A 22,668-nucleotide genomic window follows, 5' to 3' on the forward strand; every position below is an offset into this window, starting at 1 on the left:
CCCATTGTGCAATACTGTTGGTTGTTTGCATGTAATTCTGCTATATACGATGTTCATGCATTTACATTTTATGAGACACTGTAAACATTCTGAAGGAAGAACCAAAACGTTTTCTAGACTGAGCAGCAGCACTGCTATTTGGCACCTGGCATTCATAAGAAAGGTAATTATGTGCACTTAAATCAAACAAGAGCCAGTTGGAACAATTCCTAATTAGGTCGTAGTGATGTCACAGTGTACTGACCACACCCTGGAGTACACCTCTACATCAGTTCAACTGCTGTAACGTTTCTCTTTAAAACACAAATGAACTTTTTTATATTAACAATGATTGTGTGATACACAGAAAATGAGCGTCCGACTGCAGTTCACTGGAGCATTTTAGCATCTTTCAGCTCATTGTTTTGGTTAAATTGCCCAAAGTTTTACTGCTTTTAACACCAAACGGTAAACGGAGAAAATTAGGAGTTCGCTTTTGAACATTCGGCAACTAAAGAGCCACGTGTTTCCTCAGGAGTTGGTAGAGACCAAAAAAAGGATAAAAGCAGAGTGAATACATTCACCAGGTGGCCAGAAAAACTTTAAATGAATCTTAATGTCGCTCTGTGTTTGCTTCATGTGTAATTAAACAACTGCTTACTAACATAATCTTTATCTTCCACCCATAGTTAGCGGCACAGGCCACGGAACTTTAAGCTTGGTGATTGGAAGTTTCTTGCCAAAATGCACCTTGGGAGTTGAAGTTATCTACCACAAAGATGTTATGTACACAAGCTTGTAACCTTTTTTAAATTTTCATCAAAGAACCAGATATTATCTTAAACTGTCTCAATATTTTGTACTTATGATTTAACATTGTGACAATTGAGCAAACTTGATCTGGTGAGCAAGGAATTATCAGTGGTCTAATGTACATTTACTCAAGTAAAGTACAAGTATGATACAACACACTACTTGGAAATTTCCATTTTATGCTACTTATACATCTTCATGACTACATTTGTGAGGCAGATATTGTACTTTTAATGGTGCCACAGTACATGTATCTGCAAGCTAGTTAAATAGATTCTTGTCAATCCAACTAAAAAAATGACTTAAAATGAAAGAAAATCTAAAATAGTCTCTCACAAATAGGTTGGAGTGGTTTACCTATTTATTTATTTTGCTAGTTACTCCATAGATTAATATTTTACATACAAACTGTATTATGATCAGCTTATAAACCACGATACATTGTTAAAGAATAAACTACCAACAGCATGGAAAAATAGTTTCAAAATACAATGCATCTGTGAAAAATATAGTATAATATATTATAAAAAATAACACTGACAGTGGACAGTCAGCATAACAAGTACATGTTGCTTTGAAAACTTGGCATACTTCTTTGGAACTCTCGACTTATACTTGTAAATGAATATCTTTAAATTGTATAGAGAGTTCTACTTTGTGTAGATAATTCTAATTATTATAGGATCTGGATACGTCCTCCACCACTGGTAATTATGGCCAAAATAATCTTTAAAAAATTACGCTATAATTCAAGTGTATAGGTCACTGCAAACGCCTTGTCAGTAGTCTTTGTATTCTGTAATACCTTTTAATATGAAAAAGCTTCAGGAGAAACTCTTCCTGCCTGCAGCCAGAAACTTCCTGGGGCTGGACTGCAGGATGCGGAGGCTCAGCAGCTCAGAGGCTCTGTGGCTCTGTGTGCCAGATGTGTCACGCAGGGTTGGCTGGAAGAGGCAAGACGACTTGTAGTGTCTATAGTCGTCGTTTTCCCTGTTCCCCTGTTTGGTTTTCCTGATGTTTTCATATCTTAATTGTTTCTTATTAATGCAGTGAAGTCAGAAATGTTCACCAGCAGCATTTTTCCATTAGTATATGCTCACGTCAGACAGATGTGTCTCTGTGTGAATGAGCAAGGCTGCATGATGTGAATACAATTTAGATTTTCATATAAAAATGTAAATATTAATTGTATTCAGCGATGTGTAATTTGACTCGCAATAATGTGACCTCAGCGTTCACAGCACTTGATTTGAGTGCCAATAAGAAGAAGACAAAGTGATGCATAAACAGTTTGGGTGGGATCATCTGTAATTTGCCCACAGCTACACGATGAAGAGCAGACAGATGTGTTTAAAGGCAGTGAAATAACACAGCCCTGTGGATGTGTCTGGTTTGGCATCCTTCTCATCCAGAGCTGTCGGTGCTGGGTGAAAACTCGTGGATGAATGTGTGGTCCATGAGGGACATCTAGTGGCAAACAAAGGGAAAAACACATTCTGTCATTATGCATTCAATCTATTAGTATTTATTTTACTATTATTATTCTTTCTCCGAAGGTTGAAATTGCTTTAAAACACTACCCTGATGCTAAAGCTGTCACACTTTCACATATATTAACTCCATTTGCCTTTGATATTTGAGTTAACATTTGTCAATTAAAGCAACAAAGACTAAAAATAATAATAATCAACCTACAATATTGAATTAAAAGTCAGTCTCACCAACACATTTGTAGATTCCACTGTAGCACACTCATGTTGAAGACCTGCTTTAACATGAATAATTAATATGAATGTTGTCCGTTATATACACTTGCACCATTATGTATTGCAGCTGTATACAGTATAGTGGACACTAATTGTCAATAATAATAATAAAGTACCTACTGCAGGTATCTGCTGCTTGCATCTATGTCAAAGAGTTTTGAAGACCGTCTCCTCGTGATGAAAAGTCAGGTGAAAGTCCATCACTTTAACTCTGAGTGGTCGAACACTGGCCTCCTCTCTTGAAGTTCGGACAAACAGTTGTGAAATAGTTTGAGCTATTGAATCCGAGAAGTAGTAAAGTGGCTTTTCTCAAGAATCCATAATCAACAGTCCCCCTCTTATTGAACTATTCAACAAGCAGAGGGAACCACGTACCTCATCTAAATCCATCCATACATACCCGCTGTATATTCTAAATGTGATGTTTGTTACAAGACAATAAAAATTGTTCTTTTCTCCTGTGGACCAAGAGTAGCCTTCTCCTCATGTACTGACCTGTAATGTCAAGTCTTTACCACGGGAGGGCCCCCTTGTGTCAGCAGAGAAAGGGACCACCAGGCCGCAACAGGTGACAAAGAATTGATACAGAAGATCGTTTCGAGATGAATTAATGAGACTTAATGCAATATTTGTCAAAGCTGCGTTGCTTTTGCAGACTGCATGGACGATGACGTTTCACATCTGAATGATGATCATTGCCCAAATGTACCTTGTAATCTGGTTGGATCACAAGATGAATGGACGAAACAACGCAATTAGTTTGCAACATAAATGAAATGCTTCCAGCTCACAGCCCTGATAAAAAAAAAAAAAAGATGAATGTTAGATAAAGAGACGTTTTCTCCTTTCGACTCTCTCATACATTTCACGGTGTTTATCACATCAGCTGATCAATTGGTGATTTAACTATTTCCAATTTTGACGAATTAGCATACACATCAATCGTGTCGATTTCGGGCAAACTGCTCCTTTCTCCTGAAAGCGCACCACTCCACACATATGGTCTTTCGTGTGTGCCCGCCCTGCTCCGCCGGGCTCCGACTGTTGTCTCTCCGCCCAGTGCGTGAGCCTGGAAGATAACAGTGGAAACTGGGCAGGGTCTCGCCTGCACATATGAAAGCAGCCTCTGTGTGCGCGCGCGCAGTGTGCACTTTCTCTTACGAGAGCTGACACGCCGCCGCGAGCCTTTAACTGCGCTTAACTTCGTTTCGGTGTGACACCGCGGATACCGACGGTGTTGTTCAACTTTGGGAAGTATGTGGGTCTTGTTGTGAGAGCCGAGCAGGAATGCGCGACATTTGGCTGGTTTTAGTTTCTTCTTTTCTCTTCTCGGACCAGTGTCGTGACTTCGGACAAACCTGCGGGCGTGTAACAGCGTTAACTGGGTGTTGCATGTGAGCGGTGCACTCAACAGTAAACATGCAGCATGATGTGTAGTGGCGCCGCTGCCTCTGACAGACCGTTCGCCTGCGTCGAAGCGGAGTAGCTTGCACGTCTCGCCTGTGCGGAGGCTCCATGGGCCACCGCCGTGCGTAACGCTGGCTCTCCATGGAGGACTGGCGGAGAAGCCGTTCATCGCAACCCACTCTTTGAGACAGCGAGACGTGACCCGTGATACCATGATGAGTCAAGACCAGGACGGGATATCCTTACCGGTGCCCTGCTTCGGAGTTTGTCCCAGCAGGGAGAGCATCCGCAGCGAAAGCAGCAGCAGCGGCGGTGGTGGCGGCGTCTCCGGTGTCCCCGCAGCCGGGGCTTTCTGGCATGACTCGGTGGTCTGCAGCGAGGGGCTCGGCCCGACCCCGGTGGGCGATCCGATGGACGGCGGGGGCTTGCTCTCCGCGGGGAAGTCGTGCAAAAGCAGGCCGGTGACGGTGGCCTATGTGGTGAACGGAGAGGCGAGCCAGCAGAACAACGCCGAGAGCATGGCCCTGCAGTGCCTGAAGGACGCCTGCGAGACGGCGGGCAGCAAGCTGGAGACTCTGAACTTTGGCAAACTGGACTTTGGGGAGACCACGGTGCTGGATAGCTTCTACAATGCAGGTGAGTGAAGAAAGAAAAGTTGCAAAACTGCCAACTCATCGTAGGTGTAGTAAATGTTGATCCTAAATGCTGCCTGTTGGGATTTGTATCCATATTTAAAATGCATCGCATCTGCTCTCCACTGTAAGCATTAGGGTATAAGGTCAACAGTCCCTAGTGAGAGTCAGTCACCCCTGAAGTGTCATTACCTCACAAGGATGCTCGCCTCTCTTTCAAACTAGTCTCAGGGGTCAAAGGTCACGCCTTTGCTGTATCACCTCTTTTCTGGGGGAACCGCTTGCCTGCAGGACAGGTTGCTCTGAGCTCCTTTAAAGGCAACACACAGCTCTGCGTGTCAGGGCTTGAGGCTGCAGCCTTCATGTCCCAGTTATTTCCACACTGTGCTGAACAAAGCTGGAACTCATTGAGCGACAGAACATTATTGGGGTTGTTTTGATTTACTCCACAAATGTGGTGATTGCTCTAGTTCCCCTCCACGCGTAGTTTCCTCCTTCCATTGTGCACCTCCAGTATCGTGCCGGAGTGTCATGGGCTGAGCCATGAGGCTGGACTTTCCACTGGAATCTACGAGCAGAGAGACAAACTTGAACCCTCTGACTGAAGGCACTTTCCCCTTCTCTTATTCATGTTGTGCGTGTAGTCGTTGGCTCCTAATGCCACTGGAAATGTTCAGTTGTATTAAAAACACTGAACAAAAACTCTTTTGGAAAGCACACCTTCCAGGGATTGTGGTCCAATAAGAAGCAGCTGTAATGTACGGGATGTACAGGGCTGGTCGGAGTGTTGAGGAGCCAGGGACTGCAGCCAGTGTTTGCATTTCACTCGCATGCTGTATTTGGGATCAGGATTTGTTCAGCAGGTGTTGCAGAAATAGACGTGGCTAGTCCAGATGCAAGACTGGTACCAGGAAGCACAATGCCTTTTTAAATAAGAAGGAATGCAATGAGACCAATGGGTTTCATCAAACTGATAGGGTCATTGAATCAAACTCTATGTAGCAACTTAATAAGGAGCCTTAATACAACTCAAAATGTTACTAGAAAACAAACCTGATACAGACTTACCTGAGAAGACTATTATCCAACACACAGCTGCCACAACCTGGCAACCCAAAGTGTGTTATTATAAGTGGCTTATAACGGGTCTATAAAGTGGAACTATTAAGTGCAACCTAAAAATGTAACAACCAAATGTAGCTTAAACAATTTGTCAATTCATCCGGTAGTATTTGTTTGATGATCAGTTATTCATTTCACTCCCCTTTCAGCTTCTCAAATCTACAGATTTTCAGTTTTCTTAATATTTTTTGGTTTAAGGACTGTTTGCTGCACAGAACATGTAACATGAAGATGTCCAGTTGCGTCAGAGAAATTGTATTGAAACACTATAGGAATGGAGAAGCTGACAGCAAAGGTGGTGAAGACTTTAACTCCCATGATCCTACACTTCTAGCGCTACATCTCCAAACTCCACCTTGTGTTATTGCTTTGATTGCAACATGAAATTACATACTGTGCGTTTAATGCGTTTTGATGAGAAACTTATTTACAAGTTGTCGGAAAATACTGTGAATATAGAGAAAAAAAACAAATTCAAAATTCCTTAAAATACATTAGAATAATTAGAATATAGGCTTATTGATACAAAACTAAAATACAGTTACACTTTTGTCATACAAATTATGAACAAAACGTTTTTATTTTACCCACATTGAACCATCAGAGTCCTTCATAATTCTGTGACACCAGGCAGATCTATGGTTTCAGGCTTGTTGCTGGTCATAACATCACGTTATTAGTTGTGCAAACACACCCAGCTCTCTCTTCCTTTTGTTTTTTATGTGGTTGTCTCCCTCTGAACTACTGTGGAATTTTCCCATAAATTCACATGGGAGGGCAGAGGCATTTTCCCAGAATCAGTCTGCTCTATCTGTTCCAACACACACTGCTTCATCCTCTTCCTGCACGAGTGTGTACCAGAGATGAAGGCCAGACAACAACAACCTTTAAACAATGAGCTCAGAGCCCGACTGAAACTATGTCCATTTGGAACGATGATTTGCCAGATTCAAATAGAAGCTGCTCCCGACTGTCCTTAAATGTCCTCCTCACATGATACCGTGGACAAAGAGGACATTTGGCTGAGAGTTGGCAGAGGCTGATTGTCAAGCCTGCGGGCCACAGTTCTCAGGAAATGGTAGGAAAGAATGTAGATGCAAAATGTTTGCCAACAATGACTAACCCTTTGTTATCATGGGGGGGGGGGGGTTTTGTTCCTTACAGCCCAGTTATTGATCACAGATTCTGCTCCTGGGGGTCATTGATCAGGTGGAGTGTGAACTTGTGTCTAAGTGTGTTTCACTCAGAGCTTGATCACGTTATTGACTGAGACCCGTCAATAGTGATGTGGTTTAAAAAAAAAAAAAAACACATCAAAAGTAGAGGACAGTTCATGCTCTGGTTTAAAACCATGAAAAGAAGAGAATCATCAGCAAAAAAGTGTACATTTGGTTAACAGGAGGCCTTCAAATTCAGATTATTTATTATTATTAATGAATCTCCTATTTATCGGTTTTTATTGCCAAATGTCAGTCACAATATTCCAGAGCCCAGCATGACGTCTTCTAATGTCTTTGTCCCAACAACAGTCCAAAGCACAAACATGATCAATTTAAAATGATATAAACCAAAGAAGATGACTAAATTCTCATATTTGAGACACTGGAATGATTGAATCTTTGGCGTTAATGCTTTCTAAATGATTTAGTAGGCAACTCATTGTCTGCACATCGACTAATTGACTAATTGTTTCAGCACGAACGCATAAAAAGAAATGCAGTATGTTAGCAGTGACAGTCATTGACTCGCATCATGTGTCTGCACGGCTTTCTGTCCCTCTTAGGCCTCCTGTAGGAATGCAAGCATGTTGTGTAGTGTCAGCGACAGTCTGACGGTGATAATCAGTGAATCAACTTCTCTTCATCCACCTGCGGATAATTCAGTTTAGCTGCATGTTTCCAGTACTCGCAAAGTGGGTTTAAACAAAATAAAAATAAAATGTTTTGTGGGTCCTAAAACGTGGGTTGACTCCTCTGTCTGGCCTGATTCACTGTGAGTCAGCCTATAACTGCAGAACCCCAAAGCTAACCTTTTGTTGAGCATTGACCACACGCATTCACCGAGTCAGCAAAGTGCATGATGCCTTAGTGCGATTTAAAAAAAAAAAAAAAAAAAAAAAAAATGCATCAGTCTGCTTCTGTTAAACTGGCCTGATGTCATTGTGAAGTGCAGGGGGAGAAGCTGAATCATCGTCCACCTCTTTAAGTTTTGTCGAGCAGTTCAAAGGTCTGTTTGGGTTGGAGTACAAGTGAGCCAATCGTCAGCCTTTGTAGGGGGCAATAGAATAATGGTGGTGATGTAATCTAATGGCGCCAGTCCCAGAATCCCAAAATGTTGTGTCCAAACAAATATGGCAACAAATGTAGCTGTAGATGTTGCAGCAATCACAACCACACTGTGTATATTGAAGGTATTTGTCCAGAGGTGTTTTTTGCTGTTTTATTTTTGGGGGGTTAGTTAAATGAATTGGCCCGCCTGGTACTTGAGACAAAGAGTCAGCAGCATTCAGAGAATATAAGAGATCTTCTTCCTTTGATCACATTGATGGAGGATTGAGTAAGATAAGCTGAGAGGTTTTTGATTTGATTGATGACTGTGTGACTCGTACATTGACGTACTAAAGCGGTTCGGTGGCTTGCTCAATATCTTCACATTACTTTGATCGACATGATGACATAATGACAATCTACAATGCACGTTGTCATCATGATAGAACATCCAGCCAAAGCAACAACTCATTTCTTCTTTTTCCTGAAATATGAAAAAAAAAAAAAATCCCTGATGAGATGGTTGCTAATGCTTTTGATTTTTGATAGCCACCGCAACAAATGCTGGTGTGCTGTTCTCGGTGCGATAAAAGCACGGAGCTCCTTCACTTCCCTGAAGAAGGTCCTGGGATAGACCCAAACAGGGCCGTGTTGTAAACTTGCACAGCAGGTCAGGTCCTACTATGTTCAGTGTCAACACCGCAGGGCGTCGGCTGACAGCTTCTTCTTAAGAGCGTCTCGGGGTTCACCGGCGTAAGATTGTACACTCAGCTTCCCGAATGGGAGGCGGCTCTGCTCTGAAATCCCGTCAACTGAGCTGGCCCTCCGCTAAGTTGTTTATCCTCCCTCCTGTTTACTTTGTATGCTTGGCTGCTCGTCAGAGGTGAGAGAGCACAAGGTCAGAGGGATTCAGCCCACGGGCCACTCACTGGCGTCTGGAGAGGAAAAGCGACCTCACCTCGTTGGTAGAGGTGTAGACTGCTGGCACAAGTTGTTGTCATGCCGATATTTCTCAACAGGAAGTGTAGTCGGCTTGTTCTTCTTTCATTGCTGTTGTGAAATCCACATTACAATTGAAGCCTGACGGCGATAAAACACTCAGTCATATCGCATCAGGGTTGTTTTGCTTTGTCATCTTTGTATGCGCTGCAGACCAATAGCAATAATCTCAATATGCAGTATTTCACCATTAAACAGACTGCTAAGACTGTAAGTGCAGTATAAACCCCAGAGTAAATCTCTTCAGTGCTCCTCGGACAAATGACAGGAGGTGGGGAGGCGGTGTGTTAAAGCTGCCTTTCAGGTCTTAGCGGGAGTTCATTTCAGGTGAGAGGCAGCAGGAGCGTGCACCCGGCGTCTTTAGAAGGCAGTGGAGGGTGAGAGAGTGGCTCGTATATCAGCACTATGATAAGGAGCCAGGAAGCAGTCAGTGCCTCTACCTACACCCAAATATCAGAGGGACTAGTCTGTTGTGTGGGAAGCATATCTGGAACGGTATCGTGCAGTGATATGTGCAAGATGAGGAACATTTAAGTACAATCGCTTTGATTTAAAGGGGAAAAAGTTAGATAATAGAGCTGAAAGCCTATCACCGAGCCTCGCGCAAGAGCCACTTGTGTGAACGAGTTTGTGCGAGTGATTTAGAAGAACTTGCCGCAATCACCAATTTTCTCTGTATTATTGGGGCGTTAATTATGCTAATTTACAATTTTCATGACCGCACGCTCATTTAGACGGAGGTGGTACCAGCCCACCATACAAAAAGAAAAATTGAAAGTTAAGATAAGAATACGAAAACGTTCTGCGTGAGGCGGACTCTTTCTGAGGTAGAACAACTGTTACTAGGTTGTTTTCTCCTCCCACATGCATGTAATCCACTGTTCTCAGTCACTCAGAGACTCTACAGCATCTAGTAACAAGATTTGTAACCAGGCTCCGGTTCACAGAGGTGGTGTTACTCATCAGTACTCTCTTGTCACGTACGCAGCTTTGGGCTGGTTTGTTTCACTGTTTGGATTCTGCAAATGCACCGCAAAGGTCACAGAGTGAAGCTGATGCAAAACGGTGTTTTTATTTAATCAAACTAAAACATGGGTGGTTGTGGGAAGGAGGCAAAAGGTGTTCCGAATTTGACTATACAAACTACGAGTTGAAGGCGTTTTCTTAAGGTTCTCTGTCAGCAGCAGACTTTCCTTGTGGTTTTCTTCTCATACTTAGTTACTCTACTGTCGGCTGCCAACAAGCAAGAGTCGAGGGATCACAAAAGTCACATTGTCTGGGAAAAGTGCTTCAAAACCTCAGCAGGCATTTGCAACAGTTCTAGGAATCAAAAATACTAAGAAATCCTGTGAGGAGATCTTTATCAGCTGGTGTGTGTGATGTGTCTGCTGTTTCGGATGCAAAACGCTCAGCGCTGCTTTATTTCAATGCAACATTTTGCAAACAGGCACAGCAGTACCTCAATCGTATCATGTGAGGTAATCGAGATAAGGAAACATTGTTTAAATACAAATCCCTCTTGTTTCAGCGAATTCTGCAAATGAAGGCGGCAAGTCGGGGCAACATCAGCACAAGTTTCTCGCAGCGCGTTTGTCAGCCGCGGATGAATTCACATTCTGTTCTCAGCTCTTTCCCCCCTTGGGGCCATGGCACTGCAGTTTGTAAAATATCTCAGTGTGTGTGTGAAAAGGCAACAAAGTGGAGCAGAGGTAAAAAAAAAAAAAAGGGGGAAAAAAGTCTGCCAGGAGAGCATTGCAACTGGAGGGTCTCATTTCCTGCATCGAGGTGTTTTCAGGGTCTTTCATTTCAAGCACACTTGTGTCTAGAAATAGAGGGAGCATTAATCTCTCTGCAGGGCAGGGCATCTGAACGACAGAATAACCATTGTCTGGTATTTCACATACTATCCTCTGGGAGTAGAGACATATTTGTAAACAGAAGCGCTCAGTTAAAAGACTTGTATGCTGCTTTTCTTCCAATCCCAGGGTTGTGCCTCCACTGGCTGTTTAACACCATGTAGCTCAACCTGGTTTGGAATTTATTCTAGATGTTATCTCAAGATATTAGTTTTGTTCCAGGCCTACCTGAATGCATTTTTAGTCCGAGTTTATATTTGTTTGCTACCATTTCTTCTGTGTAGTTTTAAATGCGCCACCTTGTTTTTACCTGAAATTGTTGTAACACTAGTTTCTGTTGACATTTCCAGAGCAGGTTGGCAAAATGCCTCATCTTGAAAAGGTTAGCAGGAATCTGATAGTGTGTGTCTGACATTCCTGCTTTCCCAGGAAATGTAAAAGCCGTTACCCTGCAGAGCTGTTTCTTAGGAACAAGTCTCAGATCTCATGTCTTTTAGAGCAAGTCACAAGTATTTACAAGCAAACTGAAGTCATGGCGCAACACTCTCTGTTGCAGTCTTTTAGCAGGTCAACGCTCAATATTTGAATGCTTCAAGTCAACTCTCAAATTCTTATAATGGTGACATAAATCCAAGTCCAACTCAAAGGTTACCCTGGTTACTTTTGTCACCGCTGGTGGCACTATGGAGCTATATTTTGTTTATCGGGACCCTGTTGAGTTTATATCTCACGCTCTACCTGCACGGTCCTGGGTGGATGCAGCTGACATGACACGGGGGGGGGGAGGGGATATATATACTGATTTACTGTGTCAGTAACAGACCGAGGAACATGGCAGTATGCCAGCAAAAAGCAGGAATTTACATGTAAAAAAAACGCTTTTCAAATGTTTTATGAGGACTGAAAAGCATTCAACGTGTTGGTAAAGCTTTAAGGATACACGCAATGCATTTTGATGAGAAGCGCTGACTGTAAACATAGCTGTGGTTCTTTACAAGACAACTCCACAGGGTAACCTTTTTAGTCTGTCTTGAGTCCAAGTGTCCGCGTGTCGCTGCGACCTTACAGCAGTGAGACATCATCCGTGGCACGAGTACAAGAAGCAATAGCGGTGCAGCTGCCACGACGCACGGGAACACAACGACCATCTTCTGCCGTTTCTGGAAATTTGGCAGAGAATTTGAACGTTCTACACCAGAAGGTTCCTTTTTCTTTTTGTTTTCTAAGGGGAGGAAAAGGAGTTCTCGGGTGGGGGAAATGATTTCCAGTGGAGCTTGGAGACAGTAATTACACTGTCTGTTTTTGTCCTCCGTGTGGGCCGAGCTTCAGGGAAATCCACCCGCTGCACTCGGCTCCACTAACACGAGCCTCGTTCCCTCCTTTCCCTTTTAACGATAAGGGGAAAAAACTCTGATGGGTTTCACTCACATCTGTTCCAGTTGTTTCCTCGCCGAGTCTCCATGGTTACATCTTTTGTGTAGTCGTTGCAGTATGTAAGGGATTGTGACACGTGCTTCATTTACTCACGTTACTGTACCTGTCCTTACATGCTCTGAGTCAAACACAATTAAACTGCAGGACATCACAGCTGGCTGAGTGACCAATGTAAACAGTGCTGTCGGAGACTTTTAGTATTAATTGCAAACATTTAGTCCTGCTCTTACCCTGCAATGGAAACGGATTGTTTAAAATATGCTGTGGTCCTGTGTGAGTGGTGGACTATTGTTACACTGAAGGAAAAATGAATTACAAGCAATGCCACTCAAGCTTCGACTGCCGTGTCATTACATCTGCAACTTGGTGGTATTGTTAGTTTCAAATAGTTTCTTAGTTCTAGTACTTAGTGGACTTAGTAGGTTTTGCAGACAATACTTTTTTACATTATTTAAACGTTACGTTTTCATCAGGCAAGACTAATCAAAACCAGTGAGTCCTAAATACATCTGTGATAACATATTCTAAACTAAAGGTGTAGAGGTTAGAATATATGATCACAGAAGTGTGGATGGTGAACGCAGTTCTCAGTGTTGTTTAAAGCTGAAGGCTGTCGGGGAGCGACTGCTTACATTTCTCAAACAGCCCACACCCATTAAAATATATTTCCTCGTGTCCAAATGTATGCTCTCCGTTTGGCTCCGAGAAAGACACTTTTGAGATAATCCATATCCACTTGAACTGCTGCGATTACAATATTGAGCAGATCCCCCTCCTCCAAAAAAAAAAAAAAAAAAAAAAGTATGTGTGGAGGCACTCTGGGGACGGCTGAGAAGAATCTAATAATAAGAGGAGCCCGGAGACACCAGAACAATTCATGCAGCTCTCCAAACGCCCTTTGCATGCCTCCCTCCTCCTCCGCTGGGCCTGAGGAACCTGCAGCGGCAGGCCGAGAGCTGCTGGAAGCCAAATAGTGTGCAGGAGTATTGAATTATTCTCCTCCTCTGCTTTGTGCAGTATAGGCGATTGAATCAATTTTAGTTTTGGTCAACAGTGGCGGGTCCAACCGTAGGAGGTGTAGCAGGATTATCGGGGCATCGCTATGCATGTGTTGGTCTTCCCCCCCAATGTGTCTTATCCCTCCCTGGTATAGATTGTTTTTTTTATTGGTACTCATATCAGGTGATTGTGATGAATGCAGCAGCTGAAGTGAGCACATGTGATCAGGTGACGGGGGGCCTGTTAAAAGGGTGTCTGGGTGACTCAAGTTTCTCCTCTACCGGCTTTACGCATCCTTCTGTCAACACTATGTTGGCAGGTCTGCTGTTACACTGGCAGGCCCTCATCTCTGCTGTGGAATCGGTAAACAGTCACAAACATCTGAGCGCTCTCTCCAGAAAACATTCTGATGCTCTGCTGTTGGGGGGGAAAAAAGGCAAAATCATAGTCACTGTCTGTGTGACATTTACCATTTCTGTGCTGTTTTTTTTCTCTTCTCCTTGAATTCAAGATTATTGTCGTTGATGTGGAGGGAAACTTAGCGTGACACTGTTGGCGGAACAGAAAACACATTTTGATTATACCGTGTCATTGCTAGACAAGTGTGACATTTGAGTGAGTTCCAACATGTCTACAGTGCCTTGAATTGTAAAGCATTTCCTCCTTTGGTTTGTTTAGTCAAATGTATAGGATCATGTTCTCAGTGCTAACAAATGCATTGCAGTTTATTAGGACTGAGCGTAATATGAACTTTTGAACGTTTGTTCTATGAGTAGATAAATATTTAACTAGGGCTGCAAATAACAATTATTTTCATTACTGATTAATCCATTGTTTTTCTTTCGAGATTAATCATTTTAAAACACCAGAAAATACTAACGAAAAATGCCCACCACAGTTTCCCAAACCCAGTTACCCAAAGGTAACAATTGTATTGAAATTCTTGTGTTTTTTTGGACCAGCAGTCCAAAACACAGCACACAGCACACAAAGTACAGCTGAGGCTGATGGGATTGGGAATTAAAGCGGCCATTCAATTATTCCTTTCAACCTTGACAAGGGCAGCGCAGAACAGACCCACTCCTTCTGTTCTTACCTTTCAAAATAAAAGCCCAGGACATGTACACTGTTATATACAACAGTTTACCTCAGACAGAGTGCCAGGTGCTGCTCTGGTTCAATAGTTTGTGCTAGTTGGTCTTCTGCCTGCACGGATCTATTCAAACCTTTTATCGTCAAAGTGTCACAAATCACTGGCGGTACAAACATTTTTTGACGCAAAATATTCCATGGCGAGTATCGGGTTTATAAAGGCCTCTTACTGTAGTTCACAGCTAATCTCTATGTTTGGGCTCAGATAAGATAAGAGCTAGCTGCTCGCTCTACTACTGCTGCTAGGATTTAAAGTAAAATCTGTCTTTGTAGTGAAAGCCGAACATCCTGTCGGGGAAATGACGGATGAAAGTGGTTCCGTATGACTACCACTGTATTCAGCTTTGTGTTAACGTCGGGGATGTGTTCATACTTTCCCGGTTTTATACTATTATAGTTCAGTACGTTTGCATCCAGCCTCAAACACACACTCCTCACTGACGATATCATACGCCACTAGCCAAGTGTTCTCAGCTCTCAGGGGGCTTTGTTATGAGAACAAAGCACTTATGAGAACTAATTGCTCCTTGCGAGTCTCCCGGCAGAACAAGACTCACTTGTGTCATGCGCCTTTTTTTTTTTTCTTCTTCTTTTTTTCCTACGTGCACAGAGCTGTGTTTCTTATTCATCACTAATATTAGCCCTGCCCTATACGACAGCAAACATTGGCTCAGACGCATTCCTGTAAAGCAGGTGAGGATTCCAAGAAGAGCAATGCAAAATGAATCCACCCAAGTCATCGCTGCATTTCAAAAAGAAAACACGGCTGCAACCCTTTTATTTTTCCGTCAGCTGTGTGTTACACTGCAGCCTTTAAATGGCCTGTTTGCATTCAAATATCGCTGAGATGTAATATTGATGGGGTCTCCCGCCAGCAGAGAAATGAGACAAGCTTATCTTTTATTCATCAGTCAACCCCACACTGTCTGAATGTTGACATTCAGCAACTTCGGTGCATAAAGTAAGAGCACTGAGGGAGCTAAACAGCCTTTTATTCTGTGTTCACTCAGATTTATTTATGGTGCACAGAGTATTTCTCTACTTTTAAGTCCACTGAACTCCAATGAAATAATCCGCGTAATGACACAGGAGATGTCTGAACATCCAATGAATGCCGCGCGTGCTCGTGGAGACACCATTCATATTCAATCATTAAATGCGTCATAGATATGGAAGTAACAAGTGGTTGTTAAGTAGGGATCAGTGAGTGAGGATTAAGGTGTACTTTCCCCTCTCCGCCTTATACGTCAGAAAGTGAAACCTAACATGCACTCAATCACAGAGCAGGCGTCCTGATGTGAAGATGCTGGCCGCTCATCCGGAGAGCGAGAACCCTCTTGGTATTCTGCATCACTGCACGGAGCCGCAGAGCTTGAAATCCCTGACATCCTGTCCTGTGCCTATAAAAAGAAAAAAGTGAGGCTGTTCTCTAAAGCTTGTGTGGAGGGAGGGGTTGATGACGAGAACCTTTTTGAAGGCCAGCAACAAGTACATGCTTCCCGGATGAATTTGCATGTGCTGATGATGAGTGCGGGGAGCTGCGTGGCCCCTCATCACTGACGAAAGCCCTCCACGGCTGCAAAGAGCCAGCCTCTGATAGGCTGCTCTCTGCAGTGTCGTGTTGGCATGCGGACACGGAGCCGCTGAATTACAGTAGCTGTTTAATTGTTTACCGTGTATAGTTATGAGCGTTCACGTGGTCGCTTTGAGTAACTCGTTCTGATGGTCTTGGTAGTATTATAGGAGCTTTGCCTGCATGTTGTGATCTGCCCTTTTTACGCTCAGAGTCTGTTTTTAAAGCTGCATTGATACATTTTGTTTTGGAAAGGTAACTCTTGAGGGATTTATCTGGCTCTTTAGTTGCTAAATGCTCCTCTATGTTGACGTTGTCTGTTTTTTGGCACTGGGGAGATGGTGTACAGTGTTTGTGTTTTTGTTTCTTTCTGAACACAGCTGCTTGTGTGACCTGTAGTGATCCTAACAACAGCAGCGAGACTGAATAAATCAATATTGGTGAGGACAATTGTTGATAGGACCATGTTCCTACCGTCCATATGCAAACCTGCATCCTTAATTATTGCCTCAAGTCTTAATGGATGCAAGATGCATTATTGTCCGTCCAATGTCAGGAGCGCCTTGAATTGCATCCGGTACAAACATCCACTTGGACTCCAGGATGAACTGGTTACACTTTGTTGGTCAAAGGTCAAAGTCACTCTGACCTCACAGGCCACGACTCAGGAATAATTATGCTAATTATGACAATTTCACACAAATTGGCGTAAGCATACAACGGCGATGTGGTAATTGTCGTTTTGTTTTGTTCTGAAATATTTTATTATTCTGATCAAAAACTGAAATCTTGAATGCTTTCAGTTTCAAGTCAAGTAGAGTCAAGCCTCCGTTTTAATAAGTCAGGATTCAAAGCAGTCAAGTTATTCTCACGCCCTCATTTTTGTGACTTAAATTGTGACTTTTTTAAGATGGTCTAAGGGTAGAGTGTGTTTCATGTTGTAAAGATTGTAAATTTGACCTGACTGATTCAGAAATACTGTTAACTGTATGTTGGTTAACCATCCAGCATCTGTTGTATTTCGAAAAGAAGCTTCAATGACGATGGCAAACTTTGCTCTATTTTTCACTTGTCATGCTTCCATCTTGTTTTATTGTTTTACTGTAATTCAGCGGCTCCGTGTCCGCATGCCAACACAACACTGCAACCTTAACCTGATAACACCTGATTATGATTCTCCTGTTCAAAACTACCAAAGGGAATCGGAGACTCTTGCATATTGTGCCTTTTTTGTCCCATTGACTCCAGATGACTGACTGAATATGTCAGTGCTTCTCTCCGGTGGTTGTCCACCAGCTCCAGCCTATAGCTTGAAACAACACCTCAGGGGTAAAAAGATTAAGTCGGGCTGGTTCAGAGGTTCTCTGTTCTTTAGCTCCATGTCATTTGTTTGTTGACACAAGGAGGTAGACAGAAGTGGAAACAGATGAAAAACCAGGCCGCGGCGTTATCTCTGTGAGCTCGTCTTGTCGTTACTGCAGTGCAGCCACCAGGCTGATGTGTTTTTGTTGTTATCAGTGCCTCAGGGACAGCGTGTACCACCTCACTTCATGTGTGGGCCTCCATAACAGTCAAGCTCATGCCTTTTAAATGCAAGAATTGAGGGATGTTACGCTTTTGGCAGGGTCACATGGCATTTGTACGTTCTGGTTCAGTTCGACAGCATGCTTATGAATGAGCTCGTTGGCAAGGCAGTGCTCTGTTATGCTAGTGTAAGCACTTGGTTCAAGGCTGGGAACTCTCCGCCCCCTCACCAGAAGCTATTGTCCCTGCCGGGTTGAGTGACACATTGCAATATTTACTCCCATTGACCTATTGATCCAGATCACATGCCTGGGTCCAGCTGGAGTCGCTGTGGTGTTGAGTGTATTTGTATTCGTAGAATGGAGATGAAAAGGACGAGTCAGACCACCTTCCGTCAAACCTGTTTTTCAAGAGCAGGCTTCTGAATTGGCTCCACTTGGTCCTCTTGACACCAGAATCTATAGCTGACAGCAGACTGCTCTGAGCTATACAGCCTGTAACAATCTGTAGAGTGAAATACCGACACACACACACTCATGATGTGGCTTTATACGTATCTGTCCATTAACCTTTGACCTCAGAGCTGGGTCTCTCTCTCCCACAACGATACAGAGCAGTCGATGTTGGCTTAAATGAAAGCCTGGTGTCAAGTGTTCGTCACGTCTAGCTCCGATATGATGCAGGTTTTACATGTATTATTTAGGTGATTAATTGATTTAATTTACCGATTTCTGCATTATTTAGTCCGTCAGTTAATTAAAATTGTCTGTTTGAAATGTATTTTTTTTCCTTCTGTCTACTAACCAATTAATTGAAAAAAATAGTTTCCGCATTATTACACTGATTGTTCAGGAGGAGCACTGAAGTAGCGGTGACTCACTTTATACCTGAGCTCATTCTAAGATGGATCGCTAAAAGCCGATCTCTTACTGAAGCAACGACACTGTTTACTTTTCCATTTGTCCACACACAAAAAAATGTGTTGCTCTTGCATTGGTCTTGATGTCGTGACCCTCGGGTTAGGTAAGAGCTTCGAGAGAGCTATATCAGGCTAATATTTAGCAATTATTGGCATGGAAATGGCCAAATTTAACGAAAGCAGCCCCAAGTATACACTTTAAGGCGTGTAAGGCTTTTGCTCTTGGGTTACATCTCAATTCCGCAGCATACAATAGTATTTTAGACAATATTGTGCTTCCGTTTTAGTGGTCAAAACCAGAAGAGTGGTTTTCGAGTGAGATGTTCCAACAGTCACATGTGTGTGTAAATACTTTTGTGTACATATAGGTACAGCTACAAAAGTGTTAACCATTTGATGACCTCTTTAAATGAAATCAGAGGGCTACACTGACACCTGTCTCTTACCACCAGACATAGCTGTGGTGGAGATGACGGATGCCTTCCGCCAGCCCTCGCTCTTCTACCACCTGGGAGTCCGAGAGAGCTTCAGCATGGCCAACAACATCATCCTGTACTGCGACACCAACTCCGACTCCCTCCACTCTCTGCAGGTACAGTCAGCCGTCGACGCAAAAAACCGAATACAGGACAAACCCGCCAAGCAGTCGCTGCGGTTCACAAAGGTGGTGATTGAAGGCTATATTTAGGAGGAGGCAGGGGATTGAGAGAAATGAGATTTGGTGGCAGCAGCAGCTCATGAATGTGTCAATAATTTGATGGGAGGAAATGTATTTATGATCCATTTGGAAGCCAGTGATTGCGACTCATTTAGTCGAAAATGAGCAGAAAATTCAGGTGAAAGTAGAATTTATGGGAAAAGACTGTTTTCTGTTCATCAATTAGTGATCAACCACTTTTTAAAATGGTAATTTTCTGCAGTCTTTATATGTTGTTTTGCAATTCAGTGGTGTGTCTTTAGGTGGTACTTTTTAATCTCCACCAAGGAGGTTTTGATTTCAGTCCTGATTGTATGAACGCTGAAACATTTCAAAGCATATTACAGTTACAGATTTCAATAATGTTTGGTGGGAAGTTAAGTCATGGCCCAAAAAACAGGTGTAGCAGGCATTGGTCTCGGTTTTGAAGGATTACTCATCACTGAAAGACCTTTTCGTACTGCACTTGCAGATAGAAAATTCAATTTCTAAACATGTTCATTTTTTAACACATTTACGGCATTGGTGGAGGTGCTCAGCCGTGGCGATGATCATTACTCATGTTATCAAGTTCTTTTAGTGGAGGTGGGCTGCGTCCTTCTCTAATGAAGACCACCTCCGCTAACTTCATAAAAGATGACGCACTGTTATGAAATAAACCACAACCGTCAGAGGCACTGCTCTGTTATAGCAATCTCTAAAGGAGAGTAACACATCTTTAGTCATATCAAAATGTCAGATTGTTCGCACCCAGACAAATTTTGGCTGAGTCAAAACATATGGCAGCAGTGTGACTCTCGTAGCTCCTGTGTGGCAGACAAGATGTAGTTCACACTGTCTGAGGCCAAAGCTGAGCATATTTTAAACCTCCTGCTGTAGGCGACTTGTGGCAGAGGAACACTGAAGCCTTTATTGTAGGTATTTAGTGCAGTGAGAGGAGTCTTATGGCGACCGCAATCCAGTGCCAGCAACCTCACTGTGCAGTCAACATGTAGTACTGTACAGCCTTCAGTGGAGATTAACATGACATTATAAACCGAATGCACAGTCTCTGCTCTATTATTTCAGTATTTTATGTTGGTCAAATTGCTTCAGATGGCCTGCCCGAATGCAGACTGGTACCTAACAGGAGTTCCTGTGGTCTGCTGTGGTACCCGACCGCCTCAGTAGGCTGGCTGCTCTCCACCCTGCCTGAAAAGACCACTTTTCTCTGGTGGTTTCCTCTTAACTCTATCAGGCTGCTAAATTGTTTCAATGGGTGCGGTTTAAACGTCAGGAGATATCTTTAAATACTGGCGCTCTTTCTTTTTTTTAAAAATACATTAAGGCCTACAAAGGCCTTTTTGTACACAGTGTACCCGTTCTGGTCATGCTTCTTTCTCAATGAATTTAAGGCATGCAAACTTGTCAACTGTTGGGCGAAATTCGCTTTTATGTGCAACTGATTCAGCGGCGAGAATGACAATATAACAAGTGTCTGATTAAGTTAGTTAAGGTAGTAATGTTTTTAAGGTTGTTCCTCTACGGTTTATTTTGGACTTGCAGTCATGACAAATTGCACGCTTTAAGTCCTCTTATCTCATGCTGAAGAACTTCCACACAGACAAAGTGTGGTTGTGACGTTGATGTCTGTGCCGCTGTGTTCCAAAGCAAAACTATCATGTGGCACGTGTGTGTAAATATGATACTGATCGGGCGGTCAACGCTCGTTGCCAATCAGCTGAAGTGTTGCCGATTGCCAATCAGTTTCCATTGGCAGCCGATTGATCGGTGGATCTCTACTGGCAATCTCTCTAACCCTATAGTTAGTTCATTTCAAATACAGGTTAAAGCCTGCAAGGATTGTTTAAAGACGGGTAAAATGGATGCATTTCAGTGGCCGAATATCTGACTTTCTGCCAGACATAAGACCTCAGTATGCCTCAAACCAACTACATCAGTTTTCTTTATTGTAAACAATCCTCATAAAACATTTGCAAAACTTACATTGCTACATACAGCTTGTGGTCTCTGTTTTTATTTGTGTATGCCTACACTTTGTGCATTAAGGGCGCCAACTGTTACTACATAATGTGTGTTATAGTGTCACAGCTTTTAACCAGAAACAGATATCATCAAGCGGCCAAACTTCCAAAAAGCCAGTCATTTTAATAAATGCTATTGTCACAATTATGATGTCTGAATTTCAGTGGAACTCAGAGAAATTTTCTTGTGGAAATTCTAATTGTATTTTTATCTTTTTCTTTCAGGAGATAATTTGCCACAAGAACACTGTAAGTACACAAAGCAATCTTCTTTTGCCCCCCGCCTTTGCCTTTCACACATTAATCACACATGGCTCACACATCACACATCCTTTGTGCTGCAAAGAATATGTTTCTTTACAACGTGCAGGCAGCACAGTGTCTAACATCTTATGTTTATCTCCTTGGTGTGATAAAGGTTTTCTCTTTTGCAACCCACTGTTATTCAGACGCTGTGATAAATGTTTCACAGAATGTAAAACGACAACATCGCTTCCATATCAATGTTTTTCTCTTACGGCAGCTGTTGTAGGAGCTATAGTGACTGCATGGGCTTGATCTTCATAAAAAGGCTCCAGCGTTTTGAAAATTTCACTTGCAAAAACTGCAGCATTCAAATGAGGTGCTGCATTAAAGCTAAGGAAATCCTGTTCTTTTCTGACTAACGTCATGTCGTTCCTAACAATCTCCTGTCAATCTCAAGGTAGCCACGCCCTAAAGCGTACCCTGCTTTATCGTCTATTTTGCTCTAAATGGGACTATAATTTACTAAATGAACATCAGGCTGTATTGAAGAAAACTAGTGACTGAGATTAGGGATGGACGATGCAGGCTGATACTGAGTACTGATCCGATACCAGTGTTTAATTAATTAAACTTGAATTAAAATTTAAAATATGGTATGCCTCACTGTGTGGGAGTGACGGGGATCATTCTTTGATGTGTAAGGAAACATCAGGCTTGATTTAGCCCTTGCTTTCCTAACTTTGTAAAACAAAATGTAACAAAGAAATATATAGATACAAATTTACTGAATTGGTATTTATCAAAATAATGATATCCGTTCCCAAATCGGCCTATTGTCTCCGATTGCCAATACAGCTGTTTGACGGACCGATATCCGATATTATTATCTGTATCGGTGCATCTCTAATGATACCATAAACTCATGTTTACAATGTTTACTAAGGTATTAAATCAAGAAGTAGGGTCATTTTCTCATAGACGTCTATACAATCAGACTTCTTTTTGAAACCAGAGGAGTCGCCCCCTGATGGCCATGTGAAAGAATGCAAGTTTAAGGCACTTACGCATTGACTTCACTTTTCAGACCCGGAGTCTGTCGCCTGGTAAAGATTAATTCAAAAATAATCCCTCTCAATCATCACTTTTGACCCACTAGAAGTGTGTGGTGGTGTCTGTATTTCACAGAGAATTTGCCTTCTGCCTGTATTTTCTCTTTTCCTCTTATTTTGCTGTATTCGGGACGTCTATGGGCGTTACCC

General features: G+C 42.6%; 1 protein-coding gene and 1 long non-coding RNA gene across 6 annotated transcripts in view; one reads left to right on the forward strand and one right to left on the reverse strand.

Moving 5' to 3' along the window:
• Nucleotides 1-1,131: 1,131 nt before the first annotated feature.
• On the reverse strand, nt 1,132-4,816 carry LOC142941676 (uncharacterized). Of its 5 annotated transcripts, none has more exons than XR_012951523.1 (4): nt 3,494-4,816; nt 2,679-3,353; nt 2,514-2,560; nt 1,132-2,259 (listed from the first exon to the last, which is right to left on the reverse strand). It is a non-coding gene; the product is annotated as an uncharacterized LOC142941676 (long non-coding RNA). The 5 variants fall into 5 exon arrangements; XR_012951524.1 differs by having other exon boundaries at nt 2,679-2,796; nt 3,054-4,815; XR_012951525.1 differs by having other exon boundaries at nt 2,514-2,557; nt 2,679-2,796; nt 3,054-4,812.
• map3k5 (mitogen-activated protein kinase kinase kinase 5) overlaps nt 3,692-22,668 on the forward strand; it is a 62,361-nt gene continuing 43,384 nt past the window's right edge. Inside the window, exons 1-3 of the mRNA XM_076083689.1 lie at nt 3,692-4,601; nt 18,895-19,034; nt 21,389-21,412. Coding sequence (XP_075939804.1) covers nt 4,178-4,601; nt 18,895-19,034; nt 21,389-21,412 — 588 coding nt within the window. The 5' untranslated portion in view covers nt 3,692-4,177. The remainder of the gene's footprint in view (nt 4,602-18,894; nt 19,035-21,388; nt 21,413-22,668) is intronic.

Source organism: Anarhichas minor, unplaced genomic scaffold (assembly GCF_050575085.1).
Source record: "Anarhichas minor isolate MPS153535 unplaced genomic scaffold, ASM5057508v1 ptg000136l, whole genome shotgun sequence".
Classification (NCBI taxonomy): Eukaryota; Metazoa; Chordata; class Actinopteri; order Perciformes; family Anarhichadidae; genus Anarhichas; species Anarhichas minor.